The sequence below is a fragment of the Lepisma saccharinum genome, chromosome 10 (assembly GCF_977018435.1).
Source record: "Lepisma saccharinum chromosome 10, izLepSacc3.1, whole genome shotgun sequence".
Classification (NCBI taxonomy): Eukaryota; Metazoa; Arthropoda; class Insecta; order Zygentoma; family Lepismatidae; genus Lepisma; species Lepisma saccharinum.
The window spans coordinates 64,115,014-64,135,412 of record NC_139238.1 but is presented as its reverse complement, the minus strand read 5'-3'; the positions used below and the strand labels follow the sequence as shown (position 1 = coordinate 64,135,412).

The 20,399-nt window shown below is 38.6% G+C and overlaps 1 protein-coding gene across 7 annotated transcripts in view; it reads right to left on the bottom strand.

Moving 5' to 3' along the window:
• Window positions 1–20,399, bottom strand: part of NaPi-III (Na[+]-dependent inorganic phosphate cotransporter type III) — a 418,225-nt gene that overhangs the window by 37,078 nt on the left and 360,748 nt on the right. For all 7 annotated transcript variants that reach the window (XM_083129869.1, XM_083129872.1, XM_083129871.1 and 4 more), the window contains 2 exons: window positions 10,331–10,513; window positions 5,179–5,298 (listed from right to left, as the gene is read on the bottom strand). In XM_083129869.1, the coding sequence (XP_082985995.1) occupies window positions 5,179–5,298; window positions 10,331–10,513 (303 nt within the window). The remainder of the gene's footprint in view (window positions 1–5,178; window positions 5,299–10,330; window positions 10,514–20,399) is intronic.

Here is a 20,399-nt window from a genome sequence, read left to right as displayed (position 1 = left end):
TTTGATCCATCCGTGTATATTAATGTCGACTCCGGCCATCGTTCTTGATATTTTCCATGTTCACCACGGTCGGCGTAATGAATATCTAGATTTGGCTCTATGGGGATATTTAATTGATATATGAGTGGGTGGTCGTGGGTAAATGACAGCTGATAGGCCTCTGTGTCTATGAAATAGCAGTATAGGAAATAATATCGGGGGGTTGAGTGATCTATACGCTTTATTATCTCCCATTGTCTTTGGATGGCAAATTCTCTATTGAAAGGGTGGGGGTGTATAGCCCATGTTTTGAGTAAAAATTGTACCGTGAGTTTTTTTCGTCTGTGAGTAAGTGATTGTTCATTACTCTCGAGATAGACACTCACGTTTGGGCTGGAAGGCATTAGGCCGAGGCACGTTCGTATAGCCTGTCGTTGTAAGATATCTAACGAGTTTAGGGTTTTTGTGTTTGCCCCACCGTATACTGGGGCTGCGTAATCGTATAATGATCGAAAGCAATTTTTATAAAATAAGAGCATAATGTATGGATGACTCCCCCACTTAGTGGTGGATATGCTTCGTAATATGTTAATAATTTTTTTTCCTTTTACTTTGAGGTATTCAATGTGGGGTCTCCACGTTAGTTTTCTGTCAAAAAAAAACTCCGAGATATTTATAGGAGTCTACCAGAGGTATATTTTGGATACTTGGTATATTGTTTGGATAAGTTAAAGGTTGTCGGTGATTGAAAATTAGGATTTTTGATTTGGAGGGTGAGAAGGTTAGTCCTATACTCCAGAGGTTATCCCGAAGTACTGTAATAGCCCTTTTTAGAGCAAGTATGCCTTGAGTGGCATCAGAAGATTGTTTATAACAACATAAATCGTCGGCGTATTGTAATACTTTAAAGTCAGCGAGATCTAATTGGTGGATGTGGTGGGTATATATATTGAATAGTAGGGGGCTGAGGGGGGACCCCTGTGGTATTCCGGTTCGTACTTTTCTGGCCCCGTCCACTCGATCATCGAACCAAAAGACAAGATTTCGTTCATTATATAAATTCCAGATAATAATAGCAACGGAAGGGTGTATTGATAATTTGTCTAATACATTGCATAGTATTGGGACGTAAACCGAATCATAGGCTTTCTCAATGTCTGTAAACAGGCTAAAACAATAGTCCTTAGTTATCTGACTATTTTGTATTGCTACTGTGAGAGTGGATACGGCATCTTGGCTGCCGTGATTGAGCCTGAATCCCATTTGTGTTGGGGGGAAAAATTGTTGCTTTTCCAGGGTCCAGTTTATTCGACGTTGTAATGTTTTTTCAAAAAGTTTGGTGAGTACCGGAATTAATACTATGGGTCGATACGATTGTGCGTTGTTGCGAGGTTTGGATGGTTTGAGGATAGGAATTACGACATGATTGTTCCAGGTTATGGGGATAATACCGGTGCGATATATTTCATTGTAAATTTGTACAATGAGGTGGATACCTTCGTCCGGCAAGTGGCGAAGTACGTCATATGTAATGCCGTCATATCCTGGTGCGGTATTTTTGAGGGAGTCCAAGGTATTTGTGAGTTCTAATGCGGTCACCGCGGGAAAGTCATCTGTGAATGTTGCGTTTAATCTTTCGTCGTGTTTATAACCCGAGCTAACCGAGGGGGGTGTTAATAAAGATATGAAGTCGTTTTCCCAGGTTCGGTCTAGCGTTTTCACCTTACTTTGGGTGGGTTTGCGAATGGAGTTAAATTTGTGCCAAATGGAGCTTATGCTATCGCTGCGATCTAATGTATTGCAAAAGTTTTGCCATGCTGCTCTCTTCGCCTGGAGGTAAGTTTTTTTCGCTTTCGCTTGTAGGCGTTTTAGTTCAATCAAATTTTCTCGGAGGTGGCGTCGTTCATATTTTCGGAGTTGTTGTCGTTTTCTGATTTTAATGGTTTCGCAATCTCTCGTCCACCAACTTATGGATGGATATCTGGCCGGGATACTAAAGCGGGTACGAGTAGCACTGTGGTCCATAGCGACCGTAATCATTTCGATGAGATTGGAGTAAACTAGGTTGATATTTCGGAATGATAAAATTGGCATGTAAATCCGTGAGAACGTGGCTTTGAACGCATCCCAGTTAATGGAGGCTTTATTCCATCGCCGTACTGGGGGTGTCTGGCTGTTCGCTAAGCCTGGGGGTCGGAGATTGTGACGACGTCTGATCAAGAGAATGGGTGTGTGATCGCTTCCCCGTAAGTCTGCGTCTTTATACCACGTGAACTGAGGGAAAATTTCCGGAGACGTTATCGTCAGGTCGATGCAGGATGGGTTATTTCCGTTCAGAGGGTAATGGGTGGGGGTGCCATCGTTACAGAGAATGAGGTTATTCTCAGTGATCCATGTGTCTATTGCGTTACCTAGTCTGTCGTTATGTTTGTCCCCCCACGTTGAGTGGTGTCCATTAAAGTCACCTAAAAGGGCAATAGGTCCGGGAACGTGTTGTATCATTTCTTGAAGGTCTCGTGCTCGTATGCGTTGGGAGTTAGTATTGGAAGGGATGTATATCGATATGACTGTGAATGTTCGTAGGAAGATAGAAACGCGGATAGCTACTATTTCTGCTTGGAAATCTTGTTTTAATCTTATGTCATGCGGAATCCGGACTTCTGTATGTTGAATTTTTTCGTGTACGAATATTACCGTTCCCCTATTAGTTGTTGGTGTACCGTATAGATTATAATGCGCAAGACGATATTTTTCGCGTTTGGTACCTTTAACTTCCTGTAAACAGAGAATTTGGGGTTGATATTCGGCAATTAAGTCTAGTAATTCAAGTTTTCTCGCGGAGAAGCTATTAACATTCCATTGTACTATTGTTTCCATTTCCGGTATCCATCGGAAACCTTGCTCTGTCAATGTGTGGATTCTATGATAGCCAGGAGATTAGATGTTAAAGATTGGATTTGTTTGATGAGTTGAATGCGACGATTTTTGTTTTCTGTTTCCCGCACCGCGTCCCATAAATTGGGAATCATGTCTAGAATCGAGTTGTAGATAAGGTTGTGCTCTATTGGTATATGCTCTGGGGTTGAGTTATTCGAGAACACATTTGTTGGTGGCCGAACAGGATTCACTCTATCTATCTCCCTCTTACTTGTCAAAGCAGCGGGCCGGGCATTTTGTCCTATCGGTTTGGAATAATTACTTTCTGTGTCGGAGGTGGGACTGGAGGTCATGATTAACCCTTCATCATCATCATACCAGTTCTTGCTATTGTACGTTTTGCGGGGTTGATGGTCGTCATTTCTTTTTGTTTTGGATGTTTTGGGTCGCCTTGACGGTTTAATGGCATCAGGAGGGGAAGTATTTTCTAATACTGGTTCTTCCCTTGTGAGCACCGATTGCGTATGATTCAATATCTGATAGTTATTGACCGTTTGTGTAGAATGGGGCAAGTCAAGTCTAGTGTTGTCCACCGAACGTTCCGACCTTGGAAGACGTAATGGGGGGAAATTAGCACCCGTGAATCTTGGGCGGAGAACTTCCTCCCTGGTGGGGCTGGGAATAAAAATCCCTTGTAGTTTGTTTTTTGCCTCGTGGTATGAAATGTTTTCTTCAGCCATTTTGTTTTGTATGGCTGATTCAAGTCTACGTCGGGGGCAATTTTTTGATAAAGAAGAATGGGGTTCTTTGCAGTTAATACACAAGGGTGAACTGTCGCACTGGTCTTCATGTTTATCTTTGGCACAATTGGCACACACGGGTTTCGAACGGCACTGTTTGTGGTGGTGCGAATAACGCCAACATTGGGAACATTGCAAAACTGCTCTTGTTCGAGGTGTTACTTCGTGTATTTGGCTATTAATGATGATTTTATCAGGTATTTGGTTCCCGCGGAAGGTAACACAGAAAAGTTTTGTTGGAACGAGGTCGAAAGTCCCATCTTCTCGCCAGATCTTTTTCGGCAAGCGTTTGACTGTAAGAACCCTGATGGGGCTTTCTATACCTTCCAATACATCTTGTTCGGAGGTATCATGTTCAATACCAAATACCAGACCCTCCCTTTGAACTAATGAAAGTGGCACCCGCGATTGAACCAGCATTTCCCGATGCAAAGCAGTCTGCAGCATGAAATTATTAGCAGCCCTTGCTGTTTTGAATGTTACCCGGACCCGATTGATACCACATTGTTCTACCAAGTTCACGGTCACATTTTTTTTCCTGAGAATGTTTCCGACGCTACCTGCGGCAAGTCTTTTCGCGTTTTTCTCAATGCCGTCCAGAAGGACGACATATGGTCCCGGCATGTCTTTGTCGTACCAGTATTCGGGAAGAGTGGGTTGAATTTCGGAAATAGTGTCTCCGCGGGGAACTTTGTCGGGCTGGATCGATTCCTCCATTTCATCCCGGTGACGTTTTTGGGTTCTTCGAATAGTTCCAGTTCTTGAATAAGATTTGAAATGAGAATTTTTAAAACAATGACGAAATAAAGCAAAGAAAGTTTGTTCAAATTACTCACTGATCAGAAGCGTTCAAGCATGCCATCCATCAAAATACCTGCTATTTTAAAATAAGTGCAATTTTATGAAATGGTATGAGCGCATTTATGCCCCAAGAAAGGTTATCAAATGTAAGTGACCCAGAATGTTGTATGGATGATTGGGATAACAAAGAAAGAAAGAAAGCAAAAAAAAATGAAACAGTCTAAGGTAGAAAAGTACTTTTTCATTTCTGAATGAGATATACTTCATTGTGCTTTATAAGTATCAGAACTTACTAAAACAGTTTTAAGAATATTGAAGAAAGATAATTTGTTTACTGTGTATTCTAAAAGCTCAAACAGAAAGGCATCTATCTTTGCTACACTGCTTTTGTGGAAAAAATGCACTAAAAGTTGAGTAATTTTCTTTTAATTTAATAAGACATTTTTCTTTACTAATTCAATTGTGTTATAGTACTGAAACAACGTTAGGCGGGACTATTTCATTGAAAACATTTCTAAGAGATGTATTTGTGAGAATTATATATAAGCCATTATTTCCCTCACTTGCACAAGAAACAATTAGTGAAAACAATGTTTAATGCCACAATATACACTTCAGTTGTAAGTTCAGGCCCAGTAAATACAGTTCACTTATATTCATTTTTATGATAGCTGTCTCATCAGCATCACATGTTACTAGGATACTAGTTAATTTTACTTACTTAAAATTTTTCTCCTGAGCCATGGAACAACAAACAAATGAACACCTATTGCAACAAGAAGACCAACTCCAACACTTGCAATAATAGCACCCCACCATGGAATGTAATGGAAATATAGCACTGGAAAGAAAAAAAAATGTTGTTACTTTTGTATAAATCATTTCTTCAACTTCAATTTGCATTGTGCACATGTGACATATTACAACAAAGCTTCCCTTTCCAGAGATATACGTTTTACTTCTACTGTATTTAGGTTTCAAGGTATCCAAATAAATTTGTGCTGAAGTTTTTTAATGTCTGATATTATGAATATGCTACAATCTTGAAGTTACAATGTCAGTCAGTCATTCTGCTTCACAACCAGTTCAAGTCACAAAGTTAATACATCATTAACATAAGCCCAGAATAATACTATTTTGTTGTATGCCCATCTGCACTGACTTTTTCAGGAGAACTGATTGAGGTTTGTCACGTGAGGATTTTAAATACAACTCATTTCCAACAAAAAGTGAAGATGCGACAAAACAGTATTCATCTGGTGATAATGTATCAGAACTTATATTTATAAATTAGATTAAACTGATTGGCTATATTTATCCGGAATCACAGCCACATTTTCAGAGGTTACACAGGGTGATTCTTTTGCTGCAAGACTCTGGAAAATGAGAATATCTCAGCTCTTTGAAAATGTACAAATATGAAACATACAGTAAAAAGAACTTTATACCAGGTATAATGTTCGCATGAGCACATGAACACTCATATATATGTCTTAAACTATGTACATATTAAATGCACACACACACACATACGTATATTTATTCAAAAAAATACTGTGTTTGGTGTACAAGTATATACACAGAATTTACTCTGACACGACTTCTTTGACGTCTCATAATTTCTCTAGATAGTTGGTAACGCTGACTCCTATGGTGTTCCACAGAGGGCGTTGAACACAATTGCTGTGCGTGTTGCATAGAGCTGACAGCTAAGAGGCTGTTGGCCACTATACCCCAAAGATGTTCACATCGCTGTGTGAACACTGATACAAGCGGAAATACTTCTTACATTCGGCACCAAAGTGCAGCATATACAAGGCATGTCTAGAGGGACTCGAAAATGTCTGTGCTACATAGTTTTAAAGTGGAATCTGAACTACTATGTACCTCCACTGTGGTATCGAACCCGGGACCCTTTTTTTCAATTGAGATGAAGTTACAAGGGAGAGGGGTAAATCTGCATTCAGTACAAAAACATTATTGTGAACATTCGTATGTGAGCCACACGCGACGCCACTGCCTTATACTTTGAAAAAGGAAGTAAATAAAGTCAGATAACGGTGAGTAATAATGTGTGGCCATAACAGTGAGTAGCAATGTAGTGCCACGATAATGACCTGCCACATTATTGCCATTTATGCTCTTCCTTTCAGCTGTAGTTGGCGCTTGCTATGGTATCGTTGGCTCCTGTGGATTACAGAGTGGAGTTCACAGTTACTGGCATGCAGGTTTGCTTAGTGTGTGAGGTTAATGCAGAGGAATGGGATACACAGTAGTGAAGCATGTCTTCATTGCAAATAATCAGTGTTGAGTTTGACTCTGTCTGGACACTGGCAGTGTACATTTCCAGCAGTGGCATAGCAACATACGGGCAAGATTTGAATGCGAGGCCCCCATATGTCCTTTAAATTTGAAATCTCAATGAGAATCGATAGAAAATCTTCAAGGATACTTCAACAAATTATCATATTTAAATATTATTATTAATAATAATAAATTACTGATGAAAATCATATATAATTAAATGTGACAGAGAAATTTACACTTGGCAGAAGTATATTATATTCTTGTTACTTTAACCAAAGTAGTAGTAAGTAATTGTACGTTTTTAAAGATGTTCTTCAGGTACTAAGACATAACTGAACTATGCTTAAATATGCTAAACTTAAAAAAAAGAAATGCAAACTACAAATCCTTAAATATAACTAGAGCTCGGATTTTAGGTTTTTAACCTATTAATTTCCTTTGCAGGTAAATGAGAAATAACAAGTTATGTCAGTGTGTCATTAAAAAACTCAACAACTGACAAAGTTTTATAGTGCCTAAACTAAGAGGTATTTTCTGTTAGGTGAAAAAATTCAATGACTTGCGTGACTGAAACATACTTTCTGTCGATTTCCCTCCCTCCAAGTCCATAATGCTTTTTTCAAATCTCTAAACAAAGCAAAATGTCTCTCGCCACTGTTACCTACACAGTCCAAAGTACAAACTTCTGATCTGCTTTGTGGCATTCACACCTTGCGAAGTAATGTTTCAGCATTCAAATTTGCACCACTGACTATGTTTCTGTTGAAACCTCATTTTCAACATGTAAGAAGATCCTCAAAGACAAAAGGCTGTCTGTGGATAACACCAAAAAAAGATTTTTATGTATTCATGGTGGCCACCCCAGGGCCATGATAAAATTGAAGTATAATTCCTGGTTATCAAGACAAACTTTCCAAAACTTCAAGGGTACAAACAGATGATTTCTCTCTTTCAACCTTACGTATTACCACCTCTCACCACCCACACAGACACACACGAATATATTAATAACATAAAGGGTCTGTGTGATTACAACGTATCCAAAAATTCTAATTGAATTCAATTAAACAATATATTTAAAATATTTAATTTAAGATGCGGACTGTACATTGGCATTTACATACTCAGACTTGAAATACATATTTAACACAAGTCACAAATGTAATGGAATATACTAATTTATGAAAAATTGTTAATTGTACAAGAATTCCAATTCAAATTACCTAATCCAAATTCAAGATATCTTATCTTGCAATAACCTTAGGTCTGTCAGATAGATAGTTCTGCAAAGGACACTAACAAAGTAAATGGATTGAGGGAATTCTGTTTTATTCTTCATGCAGCTTTATTTTCCTTCCTCGATAAAAATAAAAGCTAAACTGTGAAAAACTTGCCTCAGAGCATTTATAAATAGGTATAAATTCAATGGGATTTGGATTGATAAAAATTGCAATTTTTCACATGTACAGAGAAAATTTCACCCATAATTCCTGGAGCCTATAATTCATACACAATTCTTGGAAGTCAAGGAATTCCTAATGAGTAGCACCCTGATACATAATTAATTTTTTAATATCAACAAGTAACTTTTGTGAACAGTACAAGTATCATATTACAATAATTTGTGGATAATTATGAAAATGATGTATACAAATGAAAATTTGGTTAGAAAATTAATATTTAGTTTTCATAGTTTCATTTCATTTCTTAGTTTTTTCGAAATTTTGCTTATAAGGATTGTACCTAAGCAGTATTTTTCAAGCCTAATTTAAGATTTTAAGAACCTATTTTAGGATTTTTAGAGCCTATTTTAGGAACCTAAAAGTATGCTTTTTAGAACTTAAAAATCCATATAACCTATGTTATTATTAGTGACTTTTTCCTTTGTTTCTTCATTTCAAAATTTCTAGGGTGTAAATATCACAAATTGTGGCATAAGAAGAAAATATAGGACTCACATAAAATGTCGGTACTTGGTATAGAGTGGGGGGGGGGAGCCTCTGAACAACAATCCTGCCTAGGGTTCCAAAGTATCTAGCTCCTAGCTCTTCAACACAATCGGTTTCAATATCAGCAAATTTTAAAACGATAGTCATTTGCTCCATACATGTGGAATCTTTTGTACAATCAACTGGTGTACAGCTAATTTGATTTTTTTTTAAAATATACATTCTGAGTTTGTACCAGTTAATTTTGAATTTCAGGACTTAGATGATAATTGTAAATCTTATTTTGTTGCACATGCCTGAATGTTCTTGTAGTATTAAATACTTGATGCAATGGCGTAACAAGTACACGCCCGCAAGAAAAAAATGTCCATAGGGGTTATTAATGGGTTTGTTACTGTTAACAGAAATAGACATAATATTGGGATTACATTTACTATTAGTATTTTTATTCTTAGTTTGAATATTTCATTTGTTGCGAGTCTTGTTGTATAAATGAAGAGAACTAGCATCCCTCCTAGAAATACTAGGAATAGTACATAGGAAAAGTCATGCGGATTTTAAAAATGTTGATATTGTCAGATAGGCAGTAATAGTGTGTATAATTAGTATAATTCCTATAGATAATGGATGTTTTATTTGTAATATTATTAGTGCTACTAGTAATATAATAGTAATTAGTATTAATTGAATTTTAATATCAAGGGGTAGTTTAATTAGAATATTAGCTTTGGGAGTTATTGGTGATGTAGTTATATCCTCCTTGATGTTTTTAGAATTAATAATTCATTGGTGATTTACAAGACCACTATTTTTATTAAACTATAAAAACGTATGCTAAGAGTATTATTTATATTAATTATTTTGTTTATTAGATTTTTATGCTTTATTTCTCAGCGGAGGCACTTATTAGTGACTTTACTAAGACTTGAATTTCTTGTGTTGTCTTTATATTTATATATGACTTATTGTTTTATTAGTAATCAGAAGAATCCTATTTTTGCTTACTATTTATTTCATTTTGTGTATGTATATTTTTCTCACTTCTATTTATTATATTTGGTATGAGCCCCATCGGGTGCGAGACCCCAAGCAGTCACCCATTTTGCCCACCCCTTGCTACACCACTGGTTTCCAGCACCTTCTGTAATGTGGACGTGTTTATCATGAATGAAGCTACATATTCACAAGTGCATGTTCTAAATAAAATGCATAGTCTTTGAGATATTTGAATTTTCCGGGTTTTACGAAAGAATAACATTGCACCAGTGGTTGAATTGGAAATAATTTACTGCCGGTATGCTCAGACCTGTCTTTTGATACAATATTTTTCTTTACGTGATTTATTAAATAATCTATCGATTCTCATTCTCTATTATCACCACAAAGAGAGAGAGAGAGAGAGAGAGAGAGAGAGAGAGAAATGAGCGAGTACATTGTTCACCATTGCATAGCTACTTATGCGATCAGCTCCAATAAATAAGTACTAATTTTAAAAATTTACCGTCGGTTTGCTGTTTGGCATACTAATTTACTACCGGTATGGGATACGGGCTCATACCGGCCCAATTCGATCACTGATTGCACCCTAAAAGAAACCAATTAGAATTGGGTACTTACATCTTGGCCCATCATGGACGATGGAGAAGACATTAATAAGAACTGTAATCCCATAGAAGAATGGAAGAGCTTGAAACCCTGGCTTCAACGGCTGTGGTTGTCTAAGAATCAATCGCCTAATAAGGAGGTAGATGGAAACAGAAACAATGCCAGACAGAACAGGAGAAATGAACCAGGATGCAACTGAAAAGAAAAGAAAAAAAAACAATCAGCTCTCATGACTAAACTAAGCTGATGTAAAATTTGTAATAAACTAATGTTACAAACCAGTATGAATTATTAAAATAGTTCACTACACACACATCCCGCACCATGGCTCCAGCTACGAGTCTCCTGTGAGAAGCGTAACAACTTTTCTCCTGAGATTTCGACCTGTGTACGAGACCAGTGGCCACCCACCATTGTGAGGAAATTGGGAAGCTATGAATGAGTAGCATAACCCAGTCATGAAAAGCTAAAACAATGAGTGGGGGGTTCGTTGTGCAGACCACACATCACTCTGTAACTGGTTGAGTGATCTCCCACCTTGGGTGAGTAGAATCAGATGGGAGTGAGGTCGGTAGTCGGTAGGTAGGCCCCAGCCCTCAATGGGCTCTTGCACCAAGGGTTATAAGTTATCACTAAACACAGTCTCAGTAATCAATGATAAACACTGACTTTTAAATACCATATAAGGACAAACCAGAGCAGAGAACCTGCAGAATGTTTCTCGTTGCACCCTTCTTAACAGGTGGCAGGAAGATTGCAATGAGGTGATGAGGAACAAGCTTCATGCTATCAAACCCAGTACTTGTGCATGGCATTGTTTATACCATTTATCCTGTCAAGTAAATATCATATTAACTTGGCTTCAAATTGGACACAGCCATCTCTCATATCCTCATTTGCTGCAACGTCTGGGCCCTCAGCTGTGCCATGTCTGTAATGTTGATTTAAATGTTTGGCAGATCTTTCTCAAATGTGCCAATTTTAATTTCCTCAGACAGTTTTTAACCAATTTATCATCCATATTGGGTGATGATGATGTGTTTTATGTAATGCTTTCAGATTTGTGAGAACAGTGGAACTTTTCCACTGTCTCTGAAGGTAGGTAAGGTAAAGTTCCCTGTGCATATAGCACCGTGCCATGGAGGCACATTTAGGAAATATGGGGGGTAAGGCCCCACACATTCTCGATCTCGGTCATTTTGGAGATGATGTGATCAGCACCATGCTCCAGCCACATTTACCCCAAGGGTTGCCCCTGGGAGCTATTGATTTGAGGTTGGGTGAGCCCTGGAGCCACTTTATGCAGGGACAAGGCCGAAAAAATTCCTACCTTAGATCACCAACTCTGGAAATTGAACCTGGGTCTCCTGCGTGGCAGTCAGGCACCCTACCGAATAACTATCTGTCTCTGAAGAAGTTTCTTTTTAGTGTGTCCTTATTTTTGTAATGTGTTTTGTATGTCCTGTGCAGGTCATTTTACAACCTACACTTTTAACCTTTCTCAAGGGACTTTTTACGCCCCTTTTTAAACTCCTAGGTGCAAAATGACCATATGTGCCAACACAACCAAAAATTTTAACTCATTCATTCAATTATTCCCCTTTAATCTATCATGTTGCAGAATTGGCATAGGAGAGCTAGGGTTAATGTCGATGCTAGGTTAAACTATGCATATCACAACAAAAGTGTGTCATTTTATGAGCAGACCTGTTTTCGTGTAAGTTAGATAATTTCACTCAATAGTAGAGAAATGACATACAAAGATTAGTGTACATGAGTGAGCAAGAGGTCGAAGCATTAATAACTTCAATATAGATAAAATAACTGAGCTCATTCAAATGTCCTTGGACTTCAAATACTGACCTTATCGTTAAAAATTAATAAAAGTGCACAAATAGTGTTTTTCCTGCCAAATTCTCATTGCCGGAATCAATTAGTAATGCCTCAAAAGTTAATGACGAACAACTTATTCCTTGTAGATACTATAGAGAGATGCAAAGCATATAATATAGATTGGTTAATACAGCTTTGTATGGCTCCTGAATAGCCAAATGATTAGCAGTTTCACTTTTGCTGTGAGAGGTCCCAGGTTGGATCCCTTTGGAAGATCCGAAATTTTGGTGTTGACGCAGCATGTACAGGAAAATTGGGGAGCTACTTGAAATGAAGATGTTGTGGGTTGTGGTTTCAAATCCAGGATACAGTAGGAATGGAACTGTGTGCATTGACGTGTCACCCCTGGCACTCAAAGGGCTGTTGCACTTCTGAGTTTAGTTTTTAGTGTTAGTTTCATATAACTTAGTGGTAGCAAGTTAACATGTTACTGGGATATTAAACAATACTTCAGTAATCTGAATCCCATGTAAAACAGTATGTTCCTATTAACCTTTTATGTCTCTATTAACCTATGTGTATAAGCATCTTCTAAATAATAAAAAAAAACAGTAACTACCATGACTTAAAAATACATATATACACACAATTTTACAAGTGACAATCTGTGTGAGGTATAAAGCAATGAAACAAAGCTAACTCATGATTGGAATCAGTCAACAAATTATTATGGTCAGGAAATCCAAACCACAGAACAAAATAGCACAAGAGTATCCATTCTGAAAAAGAAAAATAATGGCAAAGATGAAAATTCTGAGGTGGATACTTTGAAAATCTCCGTCCTCTCTCCCAAGATATTTTATTTCATTTGATATCCTTTTCCTCTGCCAATATCACTTGCATTCCACAATAAAGTACTAAAATGAAACATAAAAGGGAAAAGTTTCATTTTGTCATTCCATGGCACAGCAGCCCTCTAAGGGCCAAGGCTTGCCAGATCAGCTTTTCACTGAGTGATGCATGGTCAGCAAATTGAGCCCCATTGCCCTGGCTTTCTGGCTTTTGAGACCAGAGCCCACTACTTCTTCTTTTCAAGTAGTTCCCCAATTGTCCTCACAACACTGGGTCAATGCCAAAATTTGGGAGGGAGGGCTCCCACTGGGAATCAAACCTGGGAATCATTACCATCAATGGAAATCCTTGGCTGTTATGCAATGTGCCAATTCGTTGTGTATATGTCGCTGCCTACCTGTAAGGATTGAGTGTTTGGATAACATTAAGTTAAAAACAACTTCAGACATTTTTTTAAAAAAAAAATATAAAGGAGTACAGCATTTCATGTGTAATTTCTGCTCTCAGCACATAAGAATTATCCGAGAGAGAGAGCCATGTGACTTATACTTCCAAAAATGAAATTTTAACATCTGAACAATGAAGTATTTATATTTCTCTCCTACATCGCATTTCTAGATATCTAGGTTAATCTCTATATATATATATAAATGGATGTATGTGTGTTTGTTCCAGCATAACTCTTGAACGTCTGGAACGATTTCAACCAAACTTGGAACACGTATCACTTGCAATCTCGAAAGAAATACTGTGGGGAAAGCAGACCCGTGGCACCCCTAGGGGTGGGGGTGGGAAATAGGTGACATGTAAAAATATTCGAAAACGAACGATATTGGTGTGAAATCCTTAGTTTTCGGGGTCGCTAAGATGAATAGTGACACTCCTAATGCCGTTACACTTCAAGTTCATCACTTATCGGGATGAGAGGGGGTGAAAATTAAAATGTCAAAAATGACCAAGATTAGTGTCCAATCCATAGTTTTTGGAGTCGCCAAGCTAATTGGTGACATTCACGATGACCAAACTTGGTACACATATGACTTACAATCTGGAAAGAAATACTGTGGGGGTAACACACCCCTGGTGTCCATAGGGGTGGGGGTGGGAAGGGGTGATATGTAAAAATAATCGAAAACGACCGATATTAGTGTGGAATCCACAGTTTTCGGGGTCGCTAAGATGAATAGTGACTCTCCCAATGCCGTTCAACTTCAAACACACCTGGCACACCTAGGGGTGGCAGTGTGAAGGGGGTGATATGTAAAAATAATCGAAAACGACCAATATTAGGGTGGAATCCATAGTTTTCGGGGTCGATAAGATGAATAGAGATACTCCCAATTCCGTTCAACTCCAAGACACCCCTGGCACTGACATGTAAAACGACCGAAATTAGTGTGGAATCCATTGTTTTCTGGGTCGCTAAGATGAATAGTGACCCTTCCAATGCCAATCAACTCCAAAACACCCCTGGCACACCTAGGGGTAGGGATGGGAAGGAGGTGACATGTAAAAATAATCGAAAACGACCGATATTAGTGTGGAATCCATAGTTTTCGGGGTCGATAAGATGAATAGGGACACTCCCAATGTCGTTCGACTCCCAAGGCAAACCTATGGGTGGGGTGGGAAGGGGGTGACATGTGAAAATAATCGAAAACGACCTACATTAGTGTGGAATCAATAGTTTTCGGGGTCGCTACGATGAATAGAGACACTATTAATGCCATTCAACTCCAAGACACCCCTGCCATCCCTAGGGTAAAAATAATCTAAAACGACGGATATTAGTGTGGAATCCATAGTTTTCGGGGTCGCTAAGATGAATTGTGACACTCCCAATGCCGTTCAATTTATTTATTCTTGCACTTTAAGGTGGAACTAAAAATGTTGTTCACAAATTGTTGTTAAATTTATATTATAGTGAATTTGTAAAATATATATTTTTTTATAATTTGTATAGTGTATAGCCTACTTTTAAATACCTGTAAATAAAATTAGTTACATTTTACGCCATAGTTAGAATTCATTAAACACCCGGGCAACGTCGGGTAATCAACTACTATAGTAACAATAAGAATGAAGGCAAATGGATGAAAATTAAGAAGAATGTAATGATGCAGCAACATTCGGTGTTTGATCAGTCGCTACTCTGAAAGTCAATGGGTGTTACTTTGTGATTTTATTTCCTCATCAATTTCATCCAATTATCATCGATACTCATCACCACGATTACCCCAAAGAGTAAGGGCGCTATTCACCGGATGTTTACATTTCTGTGCTTCCTTGGCGCTGGTGGGGACTGCACTTCCGGTTTTGAAAAGAACAACATGGAATTCAAAGGTGTAAAGGCAGTGTTTTCGGAAAAGGCAACACTCTTTGTGTGTCTTTTCGTTTCAACATGAGATAGGGAACAAATAATTGTTCTCAGACTTCTATGCATCGTTTTCAGACAGACCCGATACGGAAAAACCAGTGGATTTAGGCAGTGAAGCGAAAAGATTGAACTCAAACATGAGTCTGCAGTCGGCACTTCATCAAATCAAAGGAAAATATATTTTACGTGTTTCGAAAATTATAATTGTCTAATGCACATGTGTTGACTAAATTTAAAAGTTGGAACTATTTATAATCATATTATAACACATTTGCCTTTTGGTTGTTGATAAGCGCTCTCTCCATGGGCGTTGGGAGGGTGTGTCGAACGGGTCAGTCGATCTCCTCCCTGGAAATTGGCATTGTTAATTTCAAGTTACAAGAAAGCAGAAAGTTTGTTGTTTTTATTGCTAATAACAGTTCACTTGGTTAGTATGCGAACAGAGTAATCAATGTAAAATATTTATTAGATCGAAAAAATTAGTGAAAAAGTAAAGGAACCACATTTTCATATTCTACCATTTAATTCAAAGAATGAATGGTTCCACAGTTTTTAGAATTCGAAATATAATTTTAGATGAGGTCACACAATATAAACTTCGTGAGTAGTTTTTCCTAACTTCTAAAGTCCTTTCTTGAACAGGCTGTGTCCGAAAGGTACAAAGAGCAAACTTGAAGTATGGTCTTGTCGGAAGTGACGTCATCTAGTTCAGTTCGAAAGCGGCAATTTAACGAAAGCAGAAAGTTTGTTGTTTTTATTGCTAATAACAGTTCACTTGGTTAGTATGCGAACAGAGTAATCAATGTAAAATATTTATTAGATCGAAAAAATTAGTGAAAAAGTAAAGGAACCAGATTTTCATATTCTACCATTTAATCCAAAGAATAAATGGTTCCACAGTTTGTAGAATTCGAAATATAATTTTAGATGAGGTCACACAATATAAACTTCGTGAGTAGTTTTTCCTAACTTCTAAAGTCCTTTCTTGAACAGGCTGTGTCCGAAAGGTACAAAGAGCAAACTTGAAGTATGGTCTTGTCGGAAGTGACGTCATCTAGTTCAGTTCGAAAGCGGCAATTTAACGAAAGCAGAAAGTTTGTTGTTTTTATTGCTAATAACAGTTCACTTGGTTAGTATGCGAACAGAGTAATCAATGTAAAATATTTATTAGATCGAAAAAATTAGTGAAAAAGTAAAGGAACCAGATTTTCATATTCTACCATTTAATCCAAAGAATAAATGGTTCCACAGTTTGTAGAATTCGAAATATAATTTTAGATGAGGTCACACAATATAAACTTCGTGAGTAGTTTTTCCTAACTTCTAAAGTCCTTTCTTGAACAGGCTGTGTCCGAAAGGTACAAAGAGCAGACTTGAAGTATGGTCTTGTTGGAAGTGACGTCATCTAGTGCAGTTCGAAAGCTGCAATTTAACGAGCAATCGAGACCGCAGCGCGGTGCACGCATCGTTGCAGGTGAGTACTTGACTCGTGGACTCGTTGTTCATTTGTTTGTAGAAATTCAGCAAGTTGTTGGTTGTTCTTTTAATGTGTGGATGTGTATGTATGAGAACATTTTAAAATGCTGGGGCCTCCCCGATGGCGCAGTGGTAGCGTCGTCGCCTTGTAATCAAGGGTTCGATTCTCGGTGGAGGCACATAGTGGTTCGGATCCCACTTTAAACTGTAGGTCCAGTCCCGATTAGCCTTACTGTGCATAAAGTGGGCTTAAAACAACAAATCAATCCAATCCAATTTCAAAATGCTATGTGATTTTTATGGTGCAAACCACTGTTTAAAATGCGGAGAAAACAACGTGTCCTCAGTTTTATCTACTGATCATATTTGGCGCTGCAGTCGAAGTGCAATTCGAAACTTTCACTTCCAGTCCACGACTTCAAGACCATTCTCGGAGGATGCTCGCTTCAAGTTCAGTCTTGCACCTTTCGGACACGACCATAGACTCAGAATGCATCAAATCAAATTGATGTACTTTTTCCCCTAGAGCCGGTCGGCTCTGCATGCCTGAATTCACCTTCACCCCAACAAAATGGCGACGGCACTGAAGAGTATGCTGAAAAACAATTCCATTTTAACTTCACGCCTGTAACAAAAGAACAATGCCTGTCGCAATGTTATTTGTTTTCCCGGACAGGGTCAAAACACTACGGCGTGAGGCAGTCAAAACTGGTTAGCATGCTTCCATGAATCCAACAGGAGATCTTGACTCCCCTGCTTCTTTGGTTGTTTGTTTTGCCCGCGTCACCATGGCGACAATGTCCTCCGATTGCACCCTATACAAACATATTATGCGTCCACCGCTGTAAGTTCTGTAGGTGGACGTAATTCACGTGGGACGCCTAAATATCCGGTCACTCTCCCCTCCTCCTAGGAGACGCGTGCTTGAAAGGAGTCGGCAGTTGCTTTGATAACAATGGGTGCAAGTCGGTGTAAAATTAATCCAGGAATTTGCGTTTCTACGCGTGACTTGCTTGATCTATTTATACGTCTTGGTGTCTCTGTTCTCTGACAACAAGCGTCCTTCTGCAAAGCGAGCTGGGACGACATGGAGAAAATAAGTCAGGAACTAGTCAAATGAAAACTTTAAAAGTCCGACAAGAATTACAGGACAGACTGTAAACAGCTCAAATTTACATGAGGTAACGACCGTTATTTACAAAACGACCTCAAGGCTGCAACACTGAGCTTCAGAACATCATTTTTGTCATTTTAAAGATGGCGCCTCCTGTACACACATGCACCAGCGAAGACCAGTGGTTTCTTGCTCTCAGGGATGTTATATCTTAGTCTGTGCTAAAACTTATAGACATTCTACGGCAAATTAAAATTCAACGTCTCTATGCATGCTTAATACGCCAGCAAGTTTACAAATAGAGGAGGAATTTCGCCAATGGCCTCAGTCCGCACGCAGATGGGTAGAAAGACCTTCGCGGTGGCTCATAAATGACTACACGTAGATCCCAAATATTCTTCTTCTTCAGGCACCATGTGGATCAGCAATGGGTCTATACTAAAATGCAGCAAAATTGTGCAACTCTACATGCAGAAATCTACTAGATAAAAAATAAATTAAGGTTTTAATTTGACTGCCCCTCGTATATGCACACAATGTGTATACACGTATATTCTGTGAATGTTCCTGACAACACAAAGATGATAACGAGAAATTTCCCAATGGTGCAATATATGCATTACAGTTTCAAGTAAGGTGACTAAACGTCCCTGTTTCACAGAGAATGTCCCGATTTTGTCACACCGAGTACAGGGCAATACCTTGCCGAAATTCCACTCGAACTGAAAAGTGTTAAGTGGGGTCCGGGGGGGGGGGGAGGTGCTTGGGAATAGGTTGGGGGAGGTATGGTGACAACGGACCATATTAGTTGTGACGTCACGAGCAGACAACTGAGCAAGATTGAGTCAAGTGGTGTTTCCGTACGCAATAGCATTCGATTTTCCATCGAAATCGCCAGTGGCGGCAATTAGAGTAGGGAGGGAGGGAGCGTGGGGGGGGGGATAACTGTCCTTGCCCCGTAAGGTTTGGCACCCAATCGCCGCACATAGTAGTGGTTCGGATCATACTTTAAACTGCAGGTCCTGTCCCGATTAGCCTTTCTGTGCATTGGGCTACGTATTGGATATTTAGAATTGATTGAGTTATCCGATGGATATCCAGAATTTGATGTCCAATGGGTATCCATAATATACATGGATCTAGTCTGGATTGTGGAATGCAATGGGGTGGCCTTAAAAACAAACTCAACAACAACAATGCATGTGTATGTGTGTGTGTGCATACATACATATACGTATTACGCGCCACACATTTTCATGTTTACAAGTTCTTGGATTTAGAGTAAAACATCGCAATCTTTAAACCAATATTAACGTCTATATTCCCTTCCGGAGTATCTGGCAGGTCCAGGTTTTTGAAAGACAACGCGAGTAGTTCCTAATATTGTATAGTCAAATTCTATTTAGGCAAAACACCGCGCCACATTCCGGACCCAAATATGTTTTCCTTGATGATCCTCCTTGAATGTTTTTGTCTCGGCTACTATTAATCCTAATCTGCATCCGCAGATGTTGCCTTGTGTTCAATATGTTCCACATGACAGCATCAACGGCCAACTGCTGTTGGCACATTCTCAGTGCTTATGCAAAACACAGACAAGAAAAGTACAAAGCAGATAGATGGACGTAATCACAAACAACATAGGCCTAAAAAGCAAACTCTCTTTCCGTTAGAGTAATCTGTTATGTTTTATGACGAAACAAAAACTTGAATTCCTGATTCGCCGGCAGATAAGTACAAGGAAGGCTCAAATGTAGTCTCAAGACACTTGGGAGGTCAGCTGTGTTGGGTTGAATCAGCAGCGTAACTTGGAGCAAAACTTGCGGGGTCACAGAATGAACCTCAAGTCTCAAGTAGTTAACAAAGATACATTTGTACATTTTAATAAACGCCAGAGTCCCAAATTACGCTTAAGGACAGATCATTCATTTCTTACTTACTATCGTAGTTACTTAGCTTTTTCACGAATTTCTAAAGAATCTCGATTGATTTGTGTCAGTCTTTGTAAAGTTACTTTTCAAACTAATTTGACCCTAATTTTATATTTGTTTACAAGCCACATTGCATTCTTACTCTTTACGATGCCATAATTTATTAGGGGTATATATATATATATTAATTATTTTTATAAATACAAAGGAATTTACGAGTAAAATGATTAGGATCAGAGCAACGAGGCTCAAAACTGAATTTACCGGTTCGTGGCATGCCTTCTCTACCCCGTGTGAAAGTCTGCTGGTTTGCACGGTAATACCCTGTATGTTTTTAATATGCCCTACAGAAAAAAGATATACATTCTGCACTACGTGTTTGTCTACGGTCCTGAACGAGCAAAAAGTTGTCAATAAAAGTTGTTTGCCTTGGATGCCACTTACTGGCTGTGAAACTTTGTTGCTTTTGTACGGCAACACCCTGTTGACATGACTGTG